The following is a 27,508-nucleotide window of genomic DNA, read 5'->3' as shown; positions in this document are numbered from 1 at the left end:
GGTTATTTGTCTCGCCAACTTTCCCTCCGCTGTGTAAAACACGAGCAGCTCCTGTGCAGCTCTGCGCACAACAACAAACGCGCCTTCCACGACAGGAAGAAGAACAAGAGAGGAATTGAGCGTGTAGTTTGGTCAACGCAGACCTTCGTAAAGTTACGTGTTTGTGGATAAAAGCATTTAAAAAAGAGGGAAAAGCCCCGTCGGGTGCAAGGTTGTGTTGTCCAACAGACTTTTAAAGAGCAGAGCAGCGGTACCGGACTGTCCGCTTCACCGTACATGGTAGGTTGTATTATTATTATTATTATTATTATTATTGTTTTTATTTTTTTTTACTCGATTTTCACTGTATCTAACTTACTGCTAAAAGTATAATTGTTGTGTGAAAGTGTTTAGCTGAACACGTTTATGAACACCTGAAGGTATAAATCCACCTTTACCTCTGCACAGGTGTGGGAAGGTAAAATTCATGAATTCCTCGCGCTGTTGTTTTTGGCTTTAAATGAGGAGGAAATGAAGTGTCATCTTTTTTCAAAGTGGAGTTACCCAAAGCAATTCTTTTACATTGTACAAAGACTGCTGGAGGCCCCTGCAGTAATCGTGGGGCCCCTTCAAAGACCACACTTCCCTTTTATTTTTTTTTTTTATTTTTTTTTCATCAACGTGTGCATCAGACATGACAGGTTGGGTGGGTACCGACATAACAAAGTGCCCCCTTCACTGGATCCAGACTCATTTCCTGCTGAGACTTCAGCTTCAGTCCAGATCATAAATCAACAATTTCCTTATCGTGGACTTTCAGTGTGTTCCTCCATCTCCTCAAAGATAATCGGATTTCTTCTATTTGATCTCTTTAGAAAAAGAGGCCTCGATAATTAATGCTTTCACGCTCATTTATATGAATGTGTGACAGACTCATGCTTTGTCGTTTGTTTCTATGGGACACGCATGCTTTTAATCTTCCCTATTATCCCTTTCCACCCACACTTCGGACACAGATTTCCCTTTTTTTTTTTTCTTTCTATAGAATAGTTTGTTTAATATCTGACATTTTTGTTTCTCCTCTCCCCCAAAGCCAGAGATTACTTCTTAAACTTGCAGCATCACCGGGGACTTGAAATCTAGGTCTGCTCCACAGGCAGCGAAGTAGCTGCTGACTTCGTCGGAGCTGAAAAATGCAATCACGGTTGATGTTTTAGTTCTGTTTGCTGGTCTGAATCGGGGGTTAAAACGTGTTTCTTAAGGTGCGAGAACTCGCGAAAGTTTTACGCGGCGTTCATGGTCCGCGGGGACGGTGGCGGGGTTTTTTACGTCCCGGTGACGACACCAAACAATCCACGGTCTATTTCCCAGCTTAAGAGAGAGAGAGAGAGAGAGAGTGGTTCACGGGTATTTCTCTGACCTGCCCCGGGGCAGCAATAACATGTGAATTCTTAAAACCGATGGCATTGCCCCGCTGAGGTACTTTCCTCCAGTGTTGTTGCATCGCTGGGCGCGGAGCAGGAACAAGAATATGGTTCATTGTTTAGCAGGTAAAAGTGTATTTGTTGGTAACTTGGATTTCTATGAAGAGGCACTGTTGGAGTGTTTACTCCCCCCCCTCCCCAAAAAAAAGTTTTAAGGAATCAGGTTTAAAAAAAAAAGCATCCTGTCTGTTTTTTGTGTGCAGCCGCCTCATCTGTAAACAAAAGCCAAATACTTGGAACGAGATGATAACATAACAACCCCCCCCCCCCCCCCCCCTCACCACCACCCAAACAACTCTGCAGGATGTTGTATGGAAATGTCGTCTGCTTAAACACACAAGGACGTCAAATGCTTACCTGAGCAAGTTTTGAAAAGGGCGGACTGCCGAGCTCCGTCAGCGAGAGGCCGCAGTTTATTTGCATTGATAATTTGTCAAGTGATTTTTTTTTTTATTTTTTTTTTTCGGAGCGCATGGCGAGCTTCCCTCAAACGTTTTCAGAAGGAACTGCTTTGTCAGCTTGTTTAGCATCCATGTAGAGCTCCCCACAAACTCTGAGAAGTACCCCCCCCCCCTCGTTGCTTTCCTGTTTCACGTGACGGGTATTATGACTCAGCATATTTGAGGTTGGGGGGGTTTGATAGTGTTTTGACTAATTGGAAGCCTGTATTAAATCTGCTTATCAAATCCAAATCCTGTCGGCTCCCTTATGAAATCTGTTCATGCAGGCTTTTTTTTTTTTTTTTTTTTAGGAGACAGTTACTCTGTTAAAAAGTATATTTAGTTTATTTTGTCCCTTTCAACAGATTATATTGAGTGCTGTGAAAGCGTTCAATAAAGATGCCATCTTGGTACCCGAGTTTTATTACTGAAACCAGAATTGTACTTAAGTTTGGTGACATGTTTTAACCCTTTATTTATATGATTAGATGCACAGTTTCAGAGGTAATTAAATAACCTACAAAAAAAAAAGTCTAAAGGAAGATGTTTAAACAATAATATATAGTCTAACCAGAATAGTTTTTCAATACCGACTTTTTTCACATAAAAGTTATTAAAAAAAACATAGAATTTAGTAAAGACAACTCAACGATTGGCATCCGAAGGAGAACCTGATGGTTTGCATGCGTTTTAAATCAACTTATTTCTTGTTTTTTTTTTGTAGTTTGGAAAATATTTTCTGATATTTATGTACTCCTCTTGGATTTAAGTCATTTGCATGAAAAGCATTTCTGAGGTTGCCTCGTCTCACCTTTTTATGGGAAAGTGATTGTTGGAGGTTGGAGCAGGTCGAAACGGACGGCCCGGAGCTGCAGTATGTGCAGTTAAAATATCCAAAAGCAGCGAGAGAGAGAGCGCTGTTATGATAGAAACGTTTACCCGAGTGTGCGCACATGGTTGTAATCTATCTTTTTGTCGGAGTTTTTTTTTTTTTTTTTTTTTTTTTTTTGGAGCTGGAGGTGTGGGTATTTATTAGTCTAAAAGGTTACATTTCATAATAGATAATCTGTTTTGTGTAAGTGATCCCTCTCTGTCGTGCTGCTCTGAAATATTGCCCTTGAGCTGTTTACACTGAAGGTCAAGTCCCTCCGTTCTCCCTACGAAGGCAACGCAAACCGTCTCCTCCAAGAACAAATAAGAGGAGAGAAACTTTAGAAGACGAGACAACAATGGGAACACGGCGGGAGCTGTCAAGGCACCGGGAGGACCGGCTTGTGTTTCCTTTTTTTTCCTCCTGGGGGCGAGTCATGTCAGATGAAATGCTGATTTAGTGTTGAGTGGGTTTCTCTGTTTTTGCAGTTGTCTCGCTGTGTTGTAATTTCACTCTCCTGTCGCCGGTTGCTCGTACTGTAATGAGTGATGTTGCCCAGTTTCCCACACCGCAGCGTTTAAAACGCTCAAATAATGATGCTGTGACTCAGTTGTTTTTAAAAAAAAAAATTTTAGTTTTTTTTAGGGAAAACAATGAGCTGTGGCGCAAAATTGGTTACGAGCTTATTCCTGCCAAGATTTCACATGACAAAAGACTTCCGTCTTTTAGTTTATAATCTATGGTTCTGAAATTATGTCTTTTTAATGTCCTAAAACAATGTGTCTGTGAAGAATTTGGATGTGCTGTGGGCAGACTGCACGTCGCTGAGGAGCTGAATTCAAAACTCGGCCAACGTGCTGAATCCACACATGCCAAACACCGTCTTCTTTGAGACGGTGTTGGAGGTACAGTACGTGTTGCCGTGACGATCTGATTAAGCTCTCGCCGACCGGGTTCACCTTCCTCCAGTGATGACCTGCAGTACGTATAAGATGAGTTTCTGTAAACACGTCTTGAGCCCGGTCTGCTGGGAACACGTGTCTGTAAACAACAGAGTTGGCTCCCGTTCCTCTTATTATGTCAACACAGTGACTGAAACTTTTTTTTATTGTTATGTAATAATGCAGTTTTATATAATTCGGAACCTTTTATGGGAAAACTATAATTAACAGCTTGTTGTGTTAAAGGCTATAAATCCTCAATTAGAATCATTAATCTATACTTTGTTTGCGTAAAATGACGCAGATGAACTTGATTATTATGAAGTGCTGAAAAAACAAATACTTTCCTGATGTTGCCGTTTCATAATATTTGCTGGTCTCAGCTTCTAAGGTGTGAATATTTTCTTTTCTTAGTCATGTATGAGAGTAAACTTAATATCTTTGGCTTTTAGACAGCTGGTTGGACAAAACTAAATATCTGAGGATGTCACCATCAGTTCTGTGCACTTCTTGTACATTGATCTGTGCCTCAATTTATATGCGTCACACGGGTTCAATCTAATCGTGATTTGCATTTAAATGTCTTTCCAGCCCATTCCAGATGTCGGGGTTTGTGACTCCTCCCCGGGATTCGGTTTGGTATTCTTAGCCGGCTCTGGGTTTTTGTGCACAGCTGGACTGCACAGCTGTTAGAGGGCACTGGGAGGCAGGCATGGGGCTGAGGTTTCAGAGACCTCAGATTCCTGAGCCTGGGAACGAGTCGGGACACCTTCAACCTTCGTCCTGACGTCCAGGTGATGTCTCTGATCGTGATTTTATTTTTTTTTTTTTTTAATACCGACAGAAAGTATTTAGGGGATTTAGCAACAGATGCATGACACACACACACACACACACACACACACACACACACACACACACACACACACACACACACACACACACACACACACACACACACACACAGGCTTTTTTGATGAAACCTCGTGTGACTTTTGCTTCGTCCCAATTTTCAGGTGCAGCCACACAGCGGCCATTAATCTGCAGACATCTTTTAGCTCCCAAATTGCCATCTTTTGTCACCTCCTTTCCTGGTGCTTTGACTAATGTTCCCATTTCAATGCAAATGGACCACGGTACCAAAACATCCATATTTTAAAACTTTTAACTTCCTAATGCCCTTCTTCCAAAACTTTGACCAAAGGTTACTCGTTTTTGAAAACTCACCAAGACGTTGTGCTTTCCTATACAAAAATATATATCAGCATTATTTCCCAGTAAAATCCCATTAAAAAAAAAACCCAGTACAGAACCACAGTGGAGTCGTGTGGATGATACATGTTTATTTTTAATGTGATCTTCGTCCCGCGGATTTCTAAATGATCTCCTCAATAAATGTTTACAGTTGAGTTGAACTTCTGTGCTCATGTTTTTTTTTTTTTTTTTTTTCTCACGTCACTTAATGAATCGCACAGGCGTAGAAAAAAATGACATTACTAATGGCTGAACTCTTTTAAGCTACTTTGGTACTCGACAAACAAAATCAACTTGTAAAGATAAATCAATAGGATAATAAAAAGCAACTAAACGGGGAGACTCATTCTGGCTTTTAAATTCCACATAGGACTCGGTGCGTTCAGGGTTGTTTTGTATCTGAACATGACGCAAAGTGGAAACGACTAGCAGGGCTGTTTTTTATGCTACAAACAGGACAGTGTTCATCTCCTGAATACTGATGACTGGGAAATGATAAACGCTCTCTCCTCCCTGTAAATTTCTAACATGCTAAGTAGAAACCCAGAGAGTGGACCCCTCCCGTGTCCCTTCACTCAACCAATGTAACCACATTCATTTTCTTGATCATTCCCAAATGTTTCCCCCCCGCCGCCGCCGCCCCCTCCCCTCCTCTCCCCCCACCTCAGACTGGGTCCATGTCGCTGCATCTTTTCCTGCAGTCACTTTGTGAAATGGGTCCTGAGGAACTGCCGCAGCAGTGATTAGATTTACAGTTTTGTAAACAGCTCTGATAAGACGCCAGAACGGCTGGACTTTGCTTCCTTCACAGCAAAGTCACCAGCGTCAACATCACTTCTAGTAACTGGGTGAAAACACAATTAAAGTCATTGAGTTGCATAAATGTGGAGCAGGAGGACCAAAGCAGTCCTGCAGCTGATGGTGTGGCTCCGAAATTACGTTGTTGTTTTTTTTGCATATCTTTTCTGCAATTTCTTGTGAGTCACAAACCACTTGCATATCTGCAATAAGCTGATATGGGCTGGTGTACAGCTGTGCAGTAAAACGTGCCACAGCTGCACGGAGTTGCTTTGCATGGCTGTAGACACGTGTTTATGTTCTAAAACGGTAAAAACAAAAGTTGCCGTCTGATTAACGGAAAGACGAATGCGTCGTAGCCGGTTGGGTTCCACGGGCTCAGACCTCGGGGTGAGTCGGAGGATGTGGGAACACTTTTGATACACTTGGCCCGGCGCCTGTAAGTCGGAGCCGTCATCCCAAAAAAAAAATTAAAAAAAATGAAGTCCCGTCAGGGAAATCTTTTACACGGCATTTGTACACGTTAGCGTGTTGCATCATCTGTTGTCACTTGTGGACGATTACGTGCTCTAAAAAGAGTCACCCCCCCCCCAAAAAAAAAGCCCTTTTCCCCATGAGCAGCTGTGATTGGCGGTGGTAGTTAGTGTGATCATGACATTCACAGCTGCTGCAGGGAGGCCCATATGTGCTGCTGTACAGTACAGGCCCGCAGCGTCTCTGACTCCTACTTCTCTCTCTCTTTGTTTTCGCTCTCTCTTTGTTTTCTCTCTCTCACCACCATTCGTTTTCCCACTCATTTACTCTTCAGCTGTCTCGACCGCCCTGATGTCTCTCTGTAATCCATCTCGCACCCTCGTGATTGCGGTGTCGCCCTCCCTGGCGGTGGCCAGGAACACGAGGAAACACAGGAAACAGAAAACAAACAAACGGATCGGCAATCTGAGAAGCAAGCTAAACTCCAGCTTGTTTTTTTTCTCTCCCCCCCTCCAGCTCTTATTTTTGGAGTTTTGACCGTTATTTACATCACTTATGATAACACTGCACTCGCCAAATTAATGGGCCGATGGGGCAAAAAACAACAACCCGCCAGCTGTCAGTTTTTAAACCGCTCCCTCAAGTTTTTCCAACTCTATTTAAAGTGGAAAACAAATGCAAAAGGTACAATCAGCTGCCAAAATGTCATTTGTAAATAAATATTAAGAGTTTACAGACTGAATTCCTGTTTATTTGGTTCACACTGATTTCACTAGAGATACAGAAATCAGTTCCTGGTTACAAGTTGACTGAGAGACTGCAGAAGTCACCTTAATCTTATAAATATTACATGTATAGATCCAGTTTTGTACTGAAGCAGCAACTGACTGGATGAACTTATTGGACTGGAGACGGCTTGAATGAATGGCGATGTGTTCACCGGCTCATGTATATCGAACTGCATTTGAATAGTTACCGTATGAAATGTCTTTGTTTACAAGTAGTTCTGTAGTTGCGTGTTAGTGTTCCTGCTCAATGTGAGAATATTTTTTGCCTTCAAATAGTCGACGTAATCAGGCTAAACTGTTGTCGTAAACTGGAAATATTCTTCACGTTAAAATGGGAGACATTTTCCCACATTCCCTTTCCTCCACGCTTTTCTTCTCTTTCAAACTTCGTTTTTCCTTCACTTTGGCCCTCACTTCTTCCTTTCCCTCAGCTGACAAGGTCATTTTTATTTTATTGATTTTCATTTGAAACTCACAACCCAGTGTGATATGTCATCCTGACATCCCAGTTCAGAGGAAGGGCATCAGTCTTGAATACCAGAATTGCTTCAGATTGTTGTGGGCTCCTCTGATACATAAAAGTTGTACAGTACCAATCTTAAAACCCTGCTTTCATAGTTCTGCCTCCACCCTTTTCCCCTTTTCATCTTCATTTGTTTAGTTTTTTGTTTTTTGTTTGCAGCTGAGGGTACAGTATGTAAGTGGGACGACCCCTCCCTGAGGTGGGTTGTTTGGATATTTTTAAATACATTTCTCTCCCGCTCTCTGTGTGACTTCTGGCCCGATTATTCATCCAGCTGAGAGGCCACGAGATGCATGACACACAAACACACTCTCCAATTCAAAATGTCACGCTGATAATTCACCAAAACGTCATTCGAGGCGGAAGTAATGTACGTACGAGAGACTCGTCTCTGCTGTCCAACGGCGCTGAAGGTATCTTGAGTGGGGGTTGGCCGGCCGACAGGTGAGGAGTCGGCGGGGGAAGAACGAGGGCTGCGGATCAGAAGCTACGTGGGTGGTGGGACGCACGGTCAAGCTGGAGCTGCGTCTCGCCGTTGCATAACTAGCAGGCAGAGAGGAAGCAGATCTGAAGTAATGAGCGTGGAGAGACGTCGGTCCTGACCGTCCGTCCGTCCGTCCACGCTTAACAGAGCAGCTCTGGATGACTCTCTGTTTTCATCAAGTGCTGATTCATTTCTTATCTCCTGCTTTTCAGTTGGCGGATAAACATTTGAGCTGTTATTCCCCATGCAGGGGTCCCTTTTATATTTCAAAAAGCAAAAAAAAAAACAACAAAAAAAAAATACTCATTGCAAACTGAATTTATTTTGGGGGGTTTTGGACTGTTAATCAGACAAAATAAGATGTTTTGCAGGCGTTACCTTAGTCGCTAAAATTTAATACACCGATCGTTTAGTCAAGAAAATAATCAGCACATTTATTGGTAAAGCTATACATCATGCATAGCAATGGAGAACAGAGTTTTGCTTTCAACATCAATTTGATTATTTTATGTGACTTTGCGTACAGGTTTCTATACATGATATGTACCAGATTATTATGATGAGTTCAACCGTATGGGCCAGCTCCAGTAGTCATTTGGCCCCTGCAATATTATGCATTGAATAATAAAAAAATAAAAAATAGGATGTCTGCCACATTTTGATTACCAAAAGTCTTTGACTTCACCCTTCGACTAAATGGACTCTGTAGGTTTCTAAAATGTCAGAGGATGTTTGAGGTTTTGGCTCGGATGATCCTAAATGAGGACGTCGGAGAAAAATACAGAGATTTTTGAGCTGATTAAGCTGGAATATGATACTTTCCATGTGGGCTATCTTCGCTCTCCAAACAAGGCAGACGTGCCCGTTCTCCCCGGGGATTCGCTTCCCACCCGCTGCCCATTTTTATCCTTTGAAACAAACAAATCCGTACGATTTCAGAATTTCTGAACACAATACTTCCAGTCTTTTAAAATGTTGTTTCTCCTCCTCTACACTCGTACTTATCGACCACACGTGTGCAAACAGCTGTCAGAGGAGAATCGTTGACATATGTCGATGCTCCTAACCGCCTGCTCTGCATATCTACAATGCGGTTGCGTCAAGACGACTGTTTGCGTGGTGCCTCCGCGCTGCACCGCCCCGCTGTCGTCTGATCGTTCCGGGTCTTTTTGAGTTTGTTAACCTGCCTGGAACCTTTTTGGTACGCGGCTGAACGTTAGAATGACAAACATCAGTGCTGTGAGCTGGCCGTGTTTGCGTAGGGAAGAAGTGGAACACCACCCTGTTCCTTCATAGTCCACTGGCCCTGTGTTTGTGTTTGCGTGTGTGCGTGTGTGTGTGTGTGTGTGTGTGTGTGTGTGTGTGTGTGTGTGTGCGCGTGTGCGCGTGTTCATTCACAAGCTTTTGTGTGAGTGTGCCTGAAAGCCTGGAAAGGACAGGACCTCATTTATCTTCATTACTTATCCTCTATTACGCCGCCCTTCCCACTAGGTATCTGAATTTATTTCCTGCACCCCATCCCTTTTAATGTAACCTATCATGCTCAAACTTGCGCGGTAATTTTTGAATTGCTGTTTTAATAGTTAAAAGTGACAAAATGCAATGTGTTTACATTAGCGATGGCGAATGACTACTTCTGTATAAAAGGAGTTGCTCGGTATCTTTTCCAGCTGCGGCTCGACAGATGTTGTCGGTGGTAAAAGCTCTAAAAACCGGATTGTGTGCTTCCCGCTGACGATAGATGAACAAAGTTTGTGACCAGCTGGTGAACACTGTGAAGAATTTAAGGTAAAAGCTCGATATATCGATTAGGAGCTGGACTAAATTTCGGACTGACATTCGACAGGTTCAGTTTGCTGTCTTTTGAATGTATAAATGGAATTTACGAACAAGTTTGCATCCAAACTATATCTATATATATTTTTTTGTGTTTAGAAAAAAAAAGGGCCAATCAGTTTTCCAGAGCCACATATTTTTTTTACCAACAGTCCAAAACTTCATACTAAAAAAAGCCAACATTTTACAAACCTTATTTATCATTTCTTTTGTAATTTTCACGTTCTTTTCTGGACTTTTTTTTAAGGGTGTTGTGAAAACTAGGTGGAGAACAGGCGACCTTGTTCTGACTCCGTTTTTTTTTTTTTTTTTTTTTTTTGCAGGGAGACTGTTGGCCGTTCTGCCTACAGATTAAACCCTAATCTGTGTTCGGTTTTCCTTCATCTGTCCTCTCTCTATCCCCCACTGACAGATTTCAGAAAAAGCTGACTGTCTTTAAAATGTGCTCTGAATACCTTCTCTTTCCAGCGCAGGTATGATCATCGCTCAATTCAGTCTTTGGGGATATAAATATATCAATTTCCAATATATCAATGTGATATAAACCATAAATGGCTCTAACGAGCCATAAATGTCTTGGCTTTACTGTTGTATGCTCAGGGGCTTGTGAATGATGTGAGAACATCCTTGATTGTCTTTATATTCTTGGCATTCACAAAAAATCTGCAAAGTCTGAAAATATGAAGAGAGGAGAGGGGAAGGTAGATTTCCAGGATACTGTAAAGAAGCTCTTAATGTGGAAAGGAAACCGTCTTGTAATGACACTTGGTCACCTGTTAAATCAATCGTCTTTTCAATGAGAAGCGCTTTTAAACAGTCGTGAAACAAACTCAAGTTCACTGCAGAGTTAAGTTGCATAAATCCATTAAAGTCTTGTCTTTCTCCCAAACCATAAAAGCGACCCTTTGATGGAGACGGGAGCGCTAACTCCTCATATTTACGCCTCCGCTTCGTTGATTGTTCATTGGATTTCCGGGTCAATTAACAGGTCACACTGTGGTTTAGTGGTGTTGAAAGCCGTCTTTGAAGGTGCCTGTTTGGTGGATGAATAACAGAATAATCACAGCGCCGCCCTCGACTCTCTTTTCATTCGGCGCACATGCTCGTCGTTCGGCATCTCTCCCTCTGCTGTTCGCTCGTCCGTTCATGGGGATTATCCCCTTTCACCGTGGAGGAGCAGGTGAGGGGAGCGGCCCACTTAAGTAAACACCTGTTTATGATCTGTGGGTCGATAGTCGTTTGTGTTCGAAGGCCGACAATTAAAGTATTACTTGGCAGGGCTCAAAGGATTCTCCACAGCTCAGCCATGTCGCAGCGCAACATTTACGAAGCCGCCTTTAAAGCCTGTCCGGATTGAGCTACATCACATTCGGGAAGCCGCAGTGTCCTCGGCATCCCCCTTGTGTCTGTCTGGAACATACCAACGCAGTTTGTGAGGAACCTTTGAGAAAATATATCCCAGATTCACATCAAAAACAAATAACTTTTCAGTCAGCAGTGGTCTGATCTGAAAGAGCTCAATACCGTGGTTAGCTTAGCATAAAGACTGGAATCCAGTGGAAACTGTTAGCATGGCTCCTGTGCCTCTGAATCTCACTAATAACCCTGTCCTAATATCTCATTTGTTTAATCTGTACCAAAAAACTGGTTATGCAGCGGAGTATTTCTTGGCTGAATGCAGTAACTTCCTGAGTTTTGTCATCACAAAATATCAAACTATTGCTTTTACAAAAAAAAAAACGTGTTTTCAGAGATCTTGTTATGTAATGGGAGCGTTTAGCAGAGCTGGACCTAAACTTTCTGCAGTTGTTTCACCTGTGATATCTTTCTCCTGTTTAATTACAGACCCATTTATTCAAAATACTGCCGGTTGCTGATTGGTTGTTGAATTTCTGAATTTGAGTGTCAGTAGTACGGTCTACCTGACATGATATTGTTTGCTGAAAACATTATACTGCTGCAGGTAATTTAAAGTTTTTAATTATAATATTCTCACTGTTGCAGCAGGACTGTGAATATATTAAGTCTGAAATAATGTCTGTCATGTCTGCTCACCTCGGGGACTTCTCATGTTCTTCTATTACAAACTTGGATATTGCTTTACCAGTGGGCTAACAGATCAGTGTAACGAAATGCAGATGGACTCCGTGCTTCTTTCCAGATGTGCGCTTTTATCTTGAGATGTCTTAAGGTGCAATTTGATCCAGATTGTTTGAGTAACATTCTTAGAAACTATATTTGTCAAGCCTTATGTGACCTGGCGTTTCACAAACACGTAAACCAATCGACGGGAACATCTGGACTGGACTCGGGGGACAGTTGTTTTGTGAACTGGGTGCTAGTAGTCGGTTCGCTCTTCACTCTCGTTGACATGGAAAATCCCCCTCAGTCTCAACCTTCCTCCATGCGAAGCTCTTTTGCCATCGTGACTCAGATTTTCCTCTTTCTTGCTGACTTCTATAAACACACTTGTCACATTTCAGGCTTTCCAGCTCTCCACAGCGGTAGTAGTCTCCCTACGTCTCTTTTGCTGATTCAACAATGAGCATCTTTTTTTTTTTTTTTTTTTTTCTCCTCTTCTTCTTTTTTCTTTCTCTTTTATCCCCCTCAGTCTGAGAGAGGCGAAGAGCGAACGAAGATGTTCTCACCGGTGTGAGTCCCTGCGATGCCCAGCCGAGCTGTCGACGCTCCTCTAAGGCCTCCTGAAGCTGAAGACAGGTCGTCATCGACAGGTAGGAGGAGCCTTCTGGATCAACGCTGCGTTCAATTTTGAACTCTGAAGTCTTTAGCAGCTCCCTTAACAGGATTTACCATCTTTTTATCCGACCTTGAAGTTAGATTTTATGCAAACATTCTCAGATTACGGCAGGAATTTTTATTCATAAAATCGCTCCTGTAAATCAAGACCGTGCATGTTTTGTTTTTTTTGGTCTACTTGAGTATCATTTTTGATGGACTTTTTACGACGTTAAGAATTGGCTCCGGCGCAGCGCACACAGCACTGTGCATCCCTCAGTGTGTGGATGTTAACACATTCCCGCTGCGTGGGAGTTCACAACAGATCTTAATCACGGATGGGATATTGCTGTAATTCCAGAGCTGGAGGCGTAACCCTAATCTCTTTGGCACATCATACAGTAAATCAGAGTGTGGTTAAGTCGCGTCCCTGCCAACTCGAAACAGCCAGCCCCATTTGTGTGGATTTATGACTGGACTGACTAAGACTACTTATCTGAATCTACAAACGTCCCTTTCTGTCGCTCCTCTTCATTTGGTGTCCGAGACTGACGAGCCACCTCATATGGCGAGCGCTAAATTCTCTCTCCCGTTTCATCTCTGAGGTGTTCACGGATTGCTTTGTGCCACGGTGGATTATTTGGGAGGTAAGTGGTCCAAAGGGCCGCCTGGTCGCGGCCACTTTTAGCTGCAGCGTCCGGTGGGAGTGACGTCCCCGTGCCGAGGCAGCGCAGGACACTGATGGATGGCCTAGCTTTCTGTCGGTTTCTGGTCCCAGTCGGGAGCCGTTGTTATGAAAATATAGAAGGGAAGCAGGCTGACAGACCACAGAGAGATGGCCGCTCGGTCTATGATGGATGACCACCTGCTGGGCATCTGCCATAGATATAGATAAACTAGAGTTGTGGCCTCTAAGGAGCCACTTTCAATGTTCTCCAGAAATTGGCCCACAGACGGCACTCCTAAACATTTTGTACATCTCTGTGGGATAATAAACTTCATGTGGCTGAGCAGGATAAACCAGAAACCACCAGACAGATGAATACAATATTACTGCGAAGCCACACTGGAATTATTTTGTTTTAACTGGAATTTTACTCTCATTTCCCTCTTGGTTTTTCCTTGGCATGTCCTGCAGACTGAGGAGGAAGCCACAGAGTTGTCATTTTTACTTTGTTGCTTTGGCCTGTAAAGCAGCTCCCTCACAAGGGGCTGAGTCACGTCAGGCCGCCCCTCCAGCCCATAAAGAGGAAGTGTTAATGGAGGTATTCACAGAGGTGATTTGCAGCCTGCGTCTTTATCCCGGCGCTGGTGGCCTCGGGCCGGCTGATTGATGGCGTTTGTCGTCCGATCTTAAACTCTTAACCGAGAGTGGTTTCTGTTGCTTCGGCCGCAGCCTTTACTTTGTGGCACTTTCAGTGCTCTCCAGGCCTCCTGTTGAGATGCCATCAAGAATGACCTTGAACTCCCGTCTGGCTGCCTGAAGGACAAACTTTGTGCCGACCAGAGTGACCCAGTTGTAGGAGCAGGGAGGGAGAGAGGGAGTCGGGAAGGGAGAGGGACAGATCTGTGGTGTGTGTGTGTGTGTGTGTGTGTGTGTGTGTGTGTGTGTGTGTGTGTGTGTGTGTGTGTGTGTGTGTGTGTGTGTGTGTGTGTGTGTGTGTGTGTGTGTGTGTGTGTGTGTGTGAGGCGGTCCAGGGCATAGCCTACTTCTCGTACCCTACTTTACCCCTCTCTTCATCTGGGAGAGGAGCAGCTGAGCTCCACTGACTGCATCCTCTCATCCTGTTGTCTCTTTTTTTTTTTTCATTTATTTGGACCAGATGGTGGGTTACAGGTCGAGGCAAAGGCTGAACACAGGAGGATAAACTTCTGGAAGCTGGCTGACTGGTTAATCAGGATGTTAGACACTCGATTTAAGGATCTTAAATATTCAGCTCCCGTTCATTCCTATGAAAGATGCATACAGCTCTTCTTCACTTTCCAAATGTTATTACGGTGAAGTAAGGGATCAAACTCTGAGAATACAAAGAGTCGTTTTAAAGGGTTTGCCTGCTGCCTCTTTATTGGTGGCACGGTGTAAATAAACAGCTGCTCACTACAGCAGCTTAATAAGGTGATAATATGTAAATGTTGTTGTTTACAGCTTCGTGTGCTGCCGCCAAGTCACACACACAAAAAAAATATCTAATCTTGCAGGTACATGATTTTTTATGATGTCAAACCCTATTTTTGCACTGAATGATGGCTTCTTTAATTAATCAGTTGTTCCCTAATTAACTTTAATTCTTTTTATTTTTAGATTTATAGTGAGCATGTCTGTTTTTAGCAAGACTGCAGAGTTTGATGAAGATGACTAAGGATGCTGTGTTTATACTCTGCCTTATAGGTTTTGTTTCTAGTGTTTACGTCCATCAATCTTTCTAAATCCTCATATATGCCACTTTTATTCACGATTCCCTCGAATCTTTTATCTTTTATGCTCTCGAGGCCTGAAAATGCAGAAATAAAAAAAATAAAAAATCCAGGATTATATCCTGATGCAGTTCCACTTTCCTTTCAGTTTGAAACGTGCAGGGAGGGCAGAAGGATCTTAAACTGACAGCTCGCTTTTCCCCAGCTTTTCTCTTCTTTTTACTGCCTGACAAAGGCAGGAGAGGAGTTTGCAGAGTGTAGTTTCTTTGGTCAAAGGAAACGGTAGAGGAGGAGTGGAGCAGGGAGAGAGAGAGGAGGTGTATCTGTCAGACAGGCTGGGCTGTGCTGTGAGGAGGAGGAAGAAGAGGAGGAGGACAAGGAGGAGGAGGGTTGGGCTCCAAACAGAGAGGAAAGCAGAGTGAGGGGAGGGGACTGTCTGCTCATTCACGTTGGCGGCATTTGGCCTGAGAATGAGCTGTTTCTCTTTCCTTTTTTTTTTTTTTTTTTTTTTTTTTTTCTGAGGGGGGTTTAGAGAAGTTTTCAGGAGGGTTGGTCTGAAAACGCAGCCAAACATTCAGGAGAACAGGAACACAGCGAGTGTTTGAGCTGACTTAAACCTGAGACGCTGGAGGATCCGAAGGAGCCGGTCAGACAGCATAGCAGATATGCTGGGAACAAACCAGGGTAAGAAACGTTGGAGGAAAAGGGAAGTGGCCTTTGTTACTTTGGCAGTTGAACGGACTGAGATGTTTGGTGATGGCTGTGTTTGATTCACTGTTTGACAGCTAGTTTGGTAATCAATTGCTCCTTTTAGTCATCAGTTCCAGCTTAATGTTTTTTCAGTAAGTTGAATATCTTAATGGTTTAGAGCAAACTGAAGATGGAGAAATTTACACCACCGTCAGTACATTTCATAGATTATACAAATAAAAAGATGAATAGAGAAAATAAGCAGCAGATTCTTTTGATATGTAATTATTAGTTTCCGACCTAAAATTAGTCAAAGTATAAAACTGACAAACCGCATTTGTTTGTTACTGACTGTTCTTTTCTCTTATTGCTCATTAAAACAAAAACGATGACAAGCTCAATGCATTAGTGTGTGTGTGTGTGTGTGTGTGTGTGTGTGTGTGTGTGTGTGTGTGTGTGTGTGTGTGTGTGTGTGTGTGTGTGTGTGTGTGTGTGTGTGTGTGTGTGTGTGTGTGAGAATAGAGGCCTCTGCCTCTTTCACTGCAGTATAATCATTGACAGTGTTCGGTGCATCATTCAAACAAACCTGAAGGCCCTCATGAGAAATTCCCATTTTAGTTAACAGTGTCCTTGTGTATTTGTTGCCAGTTCTATTAGTCCAGCGGGACTGTTTGGCCCTTAATCTACCATTCACTTCAAAAAGTTTATAAAATGTATTTAACCAGGAAAGTTGAGATGAAAAATCTTGTGGGAAAAATGCAACATTAACACTAACTTACAAACAACATATTGAAGAACAGATTGCACCAAAAAGATTTCTATGCTGCATAAAACTGGTGCAGATGATAGTTGACAAATTAGTTTGCCACGATTCACTAATACATTTCTCATTTACCAAGTTAAAAATGCCAAATATTTTGTTTCCAGCTTCTCAAATGTGACGATGTGGAGCTTTTCTCGGCTTTATATTTGCGTGAATTGAATTTTTGGGACAAAACCAGCAATTTCTTGATCACTCGTCACAATTTTCTGTCACTTTATGGACCGCACAGTTAATGAGCAGTGAAATTCTTATCTCTTTAGTGGGGAACGCTGACATTTGGCACGGTGACCGTTAGTGTTTGGGCCTGAGAGGTATCTGCCTGTAGAAAGGTAGGTTGTCTTCAGAACCAAAATAGCTTTGTCACACTTTCTCCTCTGTGTTCCAGTTTCCAGAGAGAGAGAAAGAGAGAGAGAGGAAGGAGGGAGGGGGGGATAATAAGGAGCTGGGAGGGGGTGATAGAAAGAAAGAGTGGGATTCAGAAGTTTTGGGCACAGGAGATGGAGAGTGGAGGAGGGGATCTGCAGACTCATTTGTTTGTTCCCTCATACAGACACTCCCTGCTGAAAAACCCAGACACTCTTCCTTCTTTCATTCTTTGCCTCTTTACTGGTCCACATCCTTGTGGAGGGGAACGTAGTGTTTCTCTCAGTGGCGAAAGCCACCTCAGGCCACACTTTCACCTGGTGGGTAGGGGATATTTTTAGACCCTCACCTCGGTGGGTGTGTTTATGGTGCGCCCGCTAACAAAGAGGGATTTAGTGCAGGCTCCTTCAGTTTGTCTCAAAGCAGGTTAGTGTGACGTTGCCGTTTTTTAAAGGGCAGGGCCACTAAACTATGTGCACTGTATATTTATGAACCACCTCTATAAAAAGCCTTTTACACTGTTTGCGTCTGTAATTGCCAATCTCGGATGCCGACAGAGGAACGCCAGTAAAACGCTCGATATTCCTCCAGACTTACTGCTGTAGGTGGACTGTCAGTCTGTGAACTCTGACGTCTGAGTCGGGTGTTTCAGAGCACACTGCAGACTGTTTCACATTTCATATTCAGTGAGGTCTGGTCACCCTGTACACTGAAATCTCAGCAAGAATTTTTAAAAGTATTGATCTCTGCATATTGATTTTTTTTTTTTCATCTCTTTTCGGCTCCCGTCTCACCACAGAAATATGACATTGTTTGAAAATTAAGGTGAGGTCTTGTAGCCCTTTATATTTAGTTGCAGGTTCAAATTTGTTAAAATATACATATAATAGTTAATCCCTTATCCAAACTTTAAAAGGTCCTATCTCTTCTATCTGTTAGCAATGTACAAAACTTTACAGCAAATGCTTTGTCTGCCAGTCTAATGTTGAGTTTTACTTCTTAAATTGTCAAATCTTCAAGTGGTAGTTCTTAAAGTTGTATCATTTATGAGTCAAAAGTTAAATCTCAATAGATTGATAACAGATTGAATCGATATGATTTGCAGATTTGGCACAAGAATGATTCGCTAAAATGTATGTAAATATTTAATGACTAGACACCAATGACTGCATATAAAAGTGGACATGACTGCCGGGTCTGAAAAATGGAGCCGATGCAGAAGTGCCTTAAGCTGTAATACCACCGAGTGCCACTAGAGGCTGGCTTCAAAGACTCCAATTCAACTTCTCTCATGAAATATGAAGTCAATACATTTATGTTCCTAAATAAAGGGACCAGTAGGGGCCACCAGCTAACATTTGCCTCAGGGTTACCAGTGGGGTTGATCGGGTCATAACACAATATAGAATAAATGAACACTGAAAAGTTTGTACCCGGTCGCGTTTGGGTTTTAGTTTATAGGATTTTTGTTCACACGGTTTGATGCAGAATGAGTCAATGGTGCAGTTCTCTTCATGCCGCTTCATCTAGACAAATAATTCTATAAAATTGTCAACGCTGAAAGCCGGAGGATAAAATCCTGAAGCCTTGGTGTGACAGCAGATCGCCCAAGGCTGCAGCTGTAGGCTGCTGCAAAGCAGAAAGGCCTGACGCTGGAGAAAATATCTCTTTTGAATCTCCTCCTACGAGCTGTGGCCTCCATGAATGATGAGACGTCAGAAAAAACGGTGGCTGTGGAGTCGCCTGGCCAAACACTGATCGCCGCTCATGTTTAGTCTTCGCTCTCCGAAGCAGCAGCAGCAGCACACATTCCTGCTGCTGGAGGAGTGACTGACAGGCCGAGAGCCATTAAAGCCTTCAAAGGCTTTCCCAGACAAAAACAGTCTGCTCGCAGTCGCAATCAGCTGACTCTCTCCACATTATGGGGGAGGTTAACATATCACTGACATGCTGTGCAGGCTTTCTGTTGCGTATGGGAGATGCATTTTAATGATGAAACATTTCGTTGTTAAGGGCAGTGGATATGATGAATTGATTTATACTTCTTTTTTTATCGTTTTGATTTATATTTTTGTTGAGAGTGACATTTGCGGGTTTAAGCGCCTTGTAGTAGTCTGCTTTTCTTCATCAATATGATATTAGAGCCAATATCGTTTGGTTTTTGCACTATTTGGATCTGCTGAAGTTACTTTTGGGCATTTATCACTATTTTCTGACATTTTATTGAGAAAAAAAAAAAAAAAAAGCAAACGCTAGCAGCCGTAACACAGTATTTTTACACAGTATATTATAAGAATAATATCTCCATTCACCCCTCTGCATGGTTGTCATGGATCCCACCGCCAGTCATTAGCTGTTAATGTCCATTTATGTTCCATTAAGCCGACTGGAAGCGTACGGAGAGACCATCGGAGCTATAGACCTACTGAGGGCTTTAAGATGCTAAGGAGGGGTCCTGGCCTCCCTGTCAGCCCTCTGACCCCCCCCCCTCCCGTCCCACTCTTTCTCCCCCTCCTTCCCCTTTTCTAATGTTTGAGACTCCAGTCACCATGACAACAAAAGGGAAACCAGGGCTGCATGAACATGACGGGGGCTTTAAAAAAAACAGTTTGAGGACCCCCGTGCTTTGCTTCGAAGCTTCCCTTGAGTCCGGAGGAATTAGAGCTCATTCACTTATCTGGGAAGACTTTGTGGGCAACAAACGGACCCCCCCCCCCATTCCCCATCACCCCCCCTCCCACATCAGAAATAACCACCCGAGGACAGCGACTGTGAGGAGAAGCCTTTAGAGACTTCAAACTTGCGCCTCTTACCGCCTTCTGAAATCACTGCAATACATTTATAACCTTAATTACCATCTCATTAAAAAAATAAGATTAATAAACCATGAAACGCAGAGAAAAGAGCCTATTTGAAGTTGAGATTTTTCTCGTAGTGCTAAATTCATATGTTTTACACACTGCCAACAGCAATCGAACAAAAGAGGATATCACAACCAGGCAGCAACATTCACGATGTCAGACTATGAAATCGATGCAAACGTGCCGGTGGATTCACTGAGAGAAGCGAACCTTCAACTCACAATGCTGAGCTGTCGAGTTGTTTGGATCTAATCCTCTATGCTTTCTTTACGCTTGGTGTTAAGAAGCGTAATTATGATTATAAGCATATTTTCCAATGGCTGTTAGCGTAGTCTGACTCATTACCTGGCATTCAGACAGGATTATGCGTAACAAATATTGTCACGGACTAATTAGCTTTTCTCGGTGCACAGAAAAAAAAAAATCCCATAAGATGAGTCCCACAGACTCACAGGGACCGTTCGTTTCCCGCCTCCTGCACCACATGTTGCTCCCGCCGCCGTTAACTATCACACCGACACGGGTCGGAGGAAGCGGGAGGAATTTTTGACACACATTTTAAACTCCATATCAACCAATTTCTGGCTTTCTAATAACAGTACAGTCGTGTATCAGTGCTACTAATATGGTTCGTCTTCCAGCTGCATCCCTTCTTTTGACAGTAAACACCATACTTGTCTTTATGTTTTCGGTCTTTACGTATCCAAACAACATACTGCAGTGCCAGATTTGTCTCAGTCACTTATAATGAGTCTAAGCGGGGATCAGCCAGACTTTGAGGGGTGCTAATTGCCACGCGGTAATCACCATCAAATCGCCGTAGTGGCCTCGTAGGCTCTCTGTAAACTTGGCAGGTTGGAAAATGACTTGGCATGGCCCCCGTCTTGGCTGCTGCCGGCTGGCCAGCCATGCCTGCTGTCGGCCCTTCACTCACCTTATTAGCCTTCTACCCTACTAACGGCCAACACGGACACTCCTCGTGTTTTTACGTCTTCAGAGTAGGTGAAACCAGAGGGAAAGTCTTTTTCCTTTGTTTTTCTTTCTACACAGCAGGGATTCACCAACAAGCTCCAGATTTGCGTGACGTCGTGAGAGCTGGAGTTTCGCATTTCTTTGTGTGACTAGATGGCCCGAAACTCCGGAGCAAGACGCGAACCCGCGAGTCGGACATCCTCACGCTCTGCGACTCGCCACCGTGATGTTTTCGAGAGCACAACGGGCTCTGCTGGCTGGTGCACCATGACCTCATCACCAGTGCGTCCCGTTGGCCCATTGTTCTTCACATTTAAACTATTCAAGCTGCCACGGGACAGACTGTTGATGTCACTCAGCCTGTTACAATGTCAATATTTACCAGCAGACCTGTGAGAGTGACGGAGTGAAAACAGTGAGTCTTCCCGCAGATTTTTTTTTGTTTGTTTTTTGTGCAAAAGTCGAACAGAAATTCAACCTGTCTCTCTGCGTTTCGCCCTCTGGGGTATTTATCCAGTTATGAACTTTTTAGTTGTTCTCGAGGCTGATAAGATGTGTGGAGACAGTAGCCTTTGTTGCTGTCAGGGAAAATGCCAGCATGTTACAAGCCACTTTATATCTCAAATGAAAAGAGACCCCCCCCCCCCCCACACACACACACACACGCACACACTTTTTTTTTTTCTTGTGCTGTCTCATGCCTTGCAAGCCGCATGCCTCAAGCCCTGTTTGTGCTGCTTGAATGGGTTTAATGAATGGCCCGTCCTGGCTCTCTGTGTGTGGGCCACCCTGGTCTTGTGGGATATTTTGTATGCTTCAGTGTACTGCAGATCATCTCTGTCAGAGTCGGTGTGTGTGTGGTTTATTTTTTTGACAGAAAATTCCTCGAAAGCTCCCCCGCGGGGAGATTTAGCAGCTCGGATCTCATCTTATTACCAAAACATGCCATTTTAAAGTAGTGTTTAGTTTTCCGTGATAAGATCAGCAAAAGTGACAGCAATAGGTCTCGGTGTCAGTTAAATAAAAACATGACCAACACGGCTTCCGCAGGGAAATATCATTTTAATAGACTGCATTGAGAGGCCTGAGCTGCACTTGTCTCAAAGGAAGTCAGACTTTAAGGGTCTGTTTTGAGACTTAAAACCTGACTTGGACTTGTGTCCAACGTGAGACACAAGAAACATAACAAAATGTTGACTCTTGACTTGGATTTCTTTTGAAGGATCTAAGACTCAACCTGTTCCTGAGGTCATTACAAGATCATGACCTGAGATTGGACGTCTCAGCTGACTTGTAAACATCTCTGACAAAAATGTAAAATGTAATGAATTGTTTAAACTCACACTGTTGTTCGTCTCTCCCAGAGCGAGTGACCCCTCGGAGCCGCCACCATGGCCCTGGTTCAGGCTCTGCCCATACCCGCTGAGCACCACAACCCCGGCCTGAGTGGAGGAGCTCGCAGGCGGCACGCCTCCGGCCCGTCGCCCCCCGTCAACGCACCACCCTCCACTCTGGATCCCATGGGCTCCGTCAGCAGCCTCATCGCCACCACTCGCCCCGGCCTCTACCAGGACCACCGCATCGGCGTTGAGCTGGGAGCCAGAGGCCGGCGACCCACACCGGGAGCCTCCCGCCTGGGCTCCGAGTCTCCTCAGGACACGTTGCTGCAGAACATCTCGCCGCTGAAGAAGCAGAGCTCCACGGCGTCCTGCAGAGGGCTGGAGAAGGAGAGCGGGAACGGGAACTACACGTATCTCAATGAGGACTATGTAGGCGACTGGAACGACAACCACGTGACACCCGGCAGTCCAGGAAGCGACAGAGACGAGATGAAGGAAGGATCCGGGCTGAATGGAAATATGGGGGGGCCTCCACCGAAACTGATCCCGGTGTCAGGAAAACTGGAGAGGGTAATACGTCTTTGAATAAATCAGTTTTCTGATTAAAACTCCAAATACAATAACTGTGATTTTTATATCGGTATACACCCAGACGGGAGTCTATTATCAGGAATCCTACAGTGCTCATTTATTTGCAGGATTACCTGTAATAGTCTAACACAACCAGAAATATTGTCATTTTAGGTTCGACTAATTTGACAACACTTATTTCAAGGTCCATTTAGTTGCCATTGCAGAGCTTTCAATCGTCACATTATCTTCATTCACAGATGATCTGCTGTCTTGTGGTGGAACTGTAGATGGAACAATAGAACACTTAAATGATTTCTTGTTTGTGATGGCTTTAAAGTTTGGGTTTAATATGTTGACAAGACGGTTGACTCATTTAAATTATCGTCCACCAAGAGTGTAATTTTCACTGTAAGTTTTGTAACTCTCGTACTTAAATTTAGATGCATACTTGTTGACGGTCTCGCTTCACTCCTCTCATTTCGTGTTCCTCGACTAGAACATGGAGAAAACAGTGCTGCGGCCCACCGCCTTCAAACCTGTCATCCCCAAGAGCCGCACCTCCATGCAGTATCTCTCCCCTCGCCATTGTGCCAACGCGCCAGAAAGCCAAAACAACCTGAACCTGCTCAGCCCCGCCCACAGAGAGATGTCGCCCTCCTGCTCCGAGAAGCGCAGCTCCTACAGCGGCGGGCGTCACGTCGCCGGCGGCGGCAGCAGCAGCCAGTCCTGCTCGTTGTCCGACTCGGGACGCAACTCGCTCTCCAGCCTGCCGCCGTACAACGCCGCCACCTACAGCCTGGCGTCGGGAGAGGCCTCCGCCGGCCACCTGGAGCCCCTGAAGGGCGCTCCGCCCGTCACCGCGCACGGACACTCCAACTCGGACAGCGGGCGCTCGTCCTCCAGTAAGAGCACAGGCTCCGGGTCCATAAGCGGTCGGGGACAGCCGCTGTCTGACAGCGGGTCCAGCGGGCGCTCTCCGGGCCCCGTGGAGGGCTACGAAGGGGTGGTGAGGGACCTGGAGGACAAACTGAGGGAGAGAGAGCTGGAGCTGCAGCAGCTCAGAGACAACCTGGACGAGAACGAAGCTGCGATTTGTCAGGTGGGGAGAACTCCTCTTTTAACGACGGGACATTTTGTTTTTGTGCTATAAGAGAGTCGCACTTTGACCTCTTTGAACCTCTCGTTCTTCTGCCGTGTAGGTTTACGAAGAGAAGCAGAAGCGCTTCGAGCTGGAGCTGGAGGAGCTGAGGCAGGGCTGCGCCACCAGGATGCAGACGGCCTCGCAGAAGGCCCAGCGCTCTCAGCAGGTGCTTCAGCTGCAGGTCAGGACCTCTGATGAAAAGCTTCACTTAGCCACAAATAGAGACGGATCAGTGCTGCAAACGATGCATCAGTTAGTGGCGGTCGCAGCACGAGATCCACCAGCAGCGCAAAAGGAGCTCTGAAAGTAATCAGAAAAAAAAAGCAATTTAGATGTGGACAATTTTATGCAAACTTTGACTTTGAGAAATATCACGTGATATGACTGCAAGATCCACAACAGCTCTTCATGGGCCGAGTGGTGAAATTGTTTTGCCACTTTCTGAAGGAACTATTTTGAAGCATCAGTTTGTGGCGGAACGTATAAAAGTCACTTTTTTTCCTGTGTTATATTTCACAATTTGTGAAATTAGATGTTTGGTGTTCAAAAACTTTTGCAACAAACTCTGCAACAATTTCAGCTCGAATTTGTGTAGATTTCGATGCCACTCTATCGTTTGCATTTTCACCAAATTTTACTGACCTAATCACGAGACTGTTCGTTTATTATTTACCGAGCTACTGTTACAGTCGGATTCAACGAACTAGTCTGTGTTGACCGGACTTGATTTGTCTCTTGAATCATCTTCATGTCTGTGTGACGGTATTTCACGTGTCCCGGCTGCAGGTTTACCAGCTGCAGCAGGAGAAGAAGAAGCTGCAGGAGGACTTCGCTCAGCTTCTGAAGGAGAGGGAGCAGCTGGAGGAGCGCTGCTCCTCCTATGAGCACGAGAAGATCCAGCTGGGGCCTCGACTGGAGGAGACCAAGTGGGAGGTGAGTTCCTGAAACTGACTGACCGAGCGACGCCGAGCAGGAATGAGCACAATAAAAAGAAAAAGCTGTAAAGTTTATCGCTGTTCAACCCGTATTCATTTTCCCGTTTCTCTGCCTAAACTCGGTATCACTTATATTTACAATTATATCGTAACTTTTATTTTAGAGCATCAATCTGACCGTGGCAGCTTCTCTATAATATATTTACCTACACAATTAAAAGAACTAGATCATGACTTTTAGAGCTGTACGTTTCTCATTTGCTCTCTTAATAGTGGATGTAGAAACGTTGGTAAAACGTTGACAGAATATTTTAAGGTTTGTTTTCATGTTAGCAGAGATGCAGGAAGACAATGACGAAGAATTAAACAGTTAAGCACCAGACAGAGATTGATAATAATATTCACTCTCTCTGGTATTTGAGGTAATGAATCGTTCTCTGCAGGTTCAAAGATTGTAGTCCGTCTGTTTTTGATCCCCAACACTGAATGCAGCACGTCTACGCAGGAAGCGTTGCGGTCGATGTTTAAGATGTTTTGATGAAGGTTTCTCTCCGCAGGTCTGCCAGAAGTCGGGCGAGATCTCGTTGCTGAAGCAGCAGCTGAAGGATGTGCAGGGAGAGTTAGCTCAGCGCGTCGGGGAGATCGTCTCGCTGCGGGGTCAACTCCGAGAGACTCGCGGCGAGCTGACCAACACCCAGGTGCTGCTGCAGGAGGCCCACGGCACGACCCGCACGCGAACCCTGGAGCTGGAGGTCTGCGAGAACGAGCTGCAGCGCCGCAAGAGCGAAGCGGAGCTGCTCAGAGAGAAGGTAGGACGCCTCGAGGGCGAGTTGGTGCATCTCAGAGATGCTCTGGCCAATCAGGGCCCGGGAAACAGACAGTGTCAGGTGTTCCAGGAAGCGGAGGAGCACCTGCTGGCTTACGAGAGCGACGAGGCGAAGGTCCAGCGGCAGAGCGGCGCCGAGGCCATGCAGAACATGAAGGCGCAGATGGACCGGATGAGGTCCGAGCTGGCCTACGAGCGTCAGCGGGCCGAGCTGCAGACGGGAAGCTTCGAGGAGGAGCGCAGGATATGGCAGGAGGAGAAGGACAAAGTGATCCGCTACCAGAAGCAGCTGCAGCAGAACTATGTGCAGATGTACCGCAGGAACCGAGAGCTGGAGCAGCTCCTGCAGGAGCTCAGTCTGGAACTGGAGAGCAGAGAGGAGGACGAGGGCAGCGGCAACGAGATCAACTTCGACGAGATCGCCGCGACAGAAATTTGACCCTCACATCTGTCCGGGTTTTTTTTTTTTTTTTTTCTTTCTTTCTTTATTTGCACTACTGTCTGCTAAATGTTTCCTCCTCCGTGTCACAGATCTGATCTCTCGTGTTGTCTTGATGGAAACAGTCCGTTTGGTGACATGATAAACGGGAAGTAAGTGTCACAAACATAAAAACGTGTTCAGTGTAAAGTCAGCCACTCTAGTTCTGCATCATCGGTCCAACAGTCACTTTAAAGCCTGTATTCTTGGTCGGTCGGCCACGTCGGCCCTCCGTTGACGTCCGCTTCGGTATCTACACATTCAAGTCCTGGTCCTCTTTCACAGTTTGTGGGAGTTGTGTTTGTGAGTGAGTAACTTCTTCCAACCTTTCACTGTCCTCCTCCTGACTCCACCTTCCCTGCTGGGTTTCAGCACCACACTCCCACTCCGCGTTAGCGGTCGGGTCTCGTTAGTGCGGTCGGGTTTGGACGGAGCCCACGCCGTCGCCAGCTGACGGCAAACGCGGGACACCACGCGTTCAGCATGTCACGATAAGAGTGAGTGAATCAGAGCGAGGCGATGATGCCGGCGGCTGCAACTCCGGGTGACGTGGAAACGGTTATGTTGACGATGTTTTTCTCAGAGCTACTCCAGACTTTTATGTAAATTGCATCGTGAAACAAACCACGTGAAGTAGAAACGTTTCTCTGCTTCCGTCTCAGCAGCAGCAGTGAGATCAGTTTGTAAGTTCGGACAAAAAGTGAAATTTCCAATGTCAATGTTTCTGGACTCTTAATATTCGCTCTAATTTAAGGAAAACAAAGTTTAAGCCTTCTTAAAATATACTTTAATACTCTGGAAACTTAACCTCTAAATTAACACCGGGAGGGGGGGGGAGGGGGGGTTTGAGGGAGGAGAGTAGTAGAAATACATTTCTACTAGATGGCTGATTGCTGCGTGTGGCCAGTGTGTTATTAAGATTTGTGCATTAACGTCACTGAAATAAGAAGCTCTTACACTGAAAGACGTCTTGGGGTCAAACTACGTTGACCGTTTCCCACCGACCTTTAAAGTATAGATTCATGTATATTTACTTCCCCGCCCAACAGAAGAAGAAGAAGAAGAAGAAGAAGAAGAAGAAGACTTCCTCTATATTACTGCTGATGGAATTATGATCCTCTGTAAATAAGCCTCGCTCATCGTAAACTTTTCTTCCAGAGATGTCTGTCCGTCTCGACAAATACAAACATAGCCACTGTGAATAGACCAAAGCAATGTCGCACACATTATATTTTGCTCCTACAGATACACAATGCCTGTATGTATATTAACGTTTGTGTGGATGTTCGTTCTCGTTCCTCAGTATAATTTTATAATCCACAATATTTGTATGAAGACATTAAATGTATATTTTTCATGCTGTACATTTCTTGGACAAACCCACTACGGTTTTAATTAAAAAAGACAAAAGTTAACTGCTCTCACTTTGTTTTCTGTATATTTGGAGTTTTTCCTCCTTTAACTGTAATATTACACCAAATAA

General features: G+C 44.5%; 1 protein-coding gene across 1 annotated transcript; it reads left to right on the top strand.

Annotated features, from left to right (window-relative positions):
* Positions 1-77: 77 nt before the first annotated feature.
* Positions 78-27,440, top strand: LOC138624441 (leucine zipper putative tumor suppressor 2 homolog). The gene is made up of 7 exons (XM_069704666.1): positions 78-279; positions 12,484-12,604; positions 22,097-22,642; positions 23,142-23,744; positions 23,845-23,967; positions 24,573-24,719; positions 25,279-27,440. Exons 3-7 carry the CDS (start codon positions 22,124-22,126, stop codon positions 25,984-25,986), a joined length of 2,100 nt encoding a protein of 699 aa, XP_069560767.1. The 5' UTR covers positions 78-279; positions 12,484-12,604; positions 22,097-22,123; the 3' UTR covers positions 25,987-27,440.
* Positions 27,441-27,508: the final 68 nt, after the last annotated feature.

Source organism: Brachyistius frenatus, unplaced genomic scaffold (genome assembly GCF_029030835.1).
Source record: "Brachyistius frenatus isolate BFR_SWC_R1_liver_20210118 unplaced genomic scaffold, ASM2903083v1 Contig_51, whole genome shotgun sequence".
NCBI lineage: Eukaryota > Metazoa > Chordata > Actinopteri > Embiotocidae > Brachyistius > Brachyistius frenatus.
Note: the sequence above shows the minus strand (reverse complement) of the source record. Positions and strands in the feature narration are given on the sequence as shown.

Excerpts from the sequence above, each read along its gene's own strand:
- LOC138624441 (XM_069704666.1), top strand. The coding sequence starts at position 22,124 with ATGGCCCTGGTTCAGGCTCTGCCCATACCCGCTGAGCACCACAACCCC. Across the intron at positions 22,643-23,141 it reads TGTCAGGAAAACTGGAGAGG|AACATGGAGAAAACAGTGCT; the intron begins GTAATACGTCTT and ends TTCCTCGACTAG. Across the intron at positions 24,720-25,278 it reads TGGAGGAGACCAAGTGGGAG|GTCTGCCAGAAGTCGGGCGA; the intron begins GTGAGTTCCTGA and ends TTCTCTCCGCAG.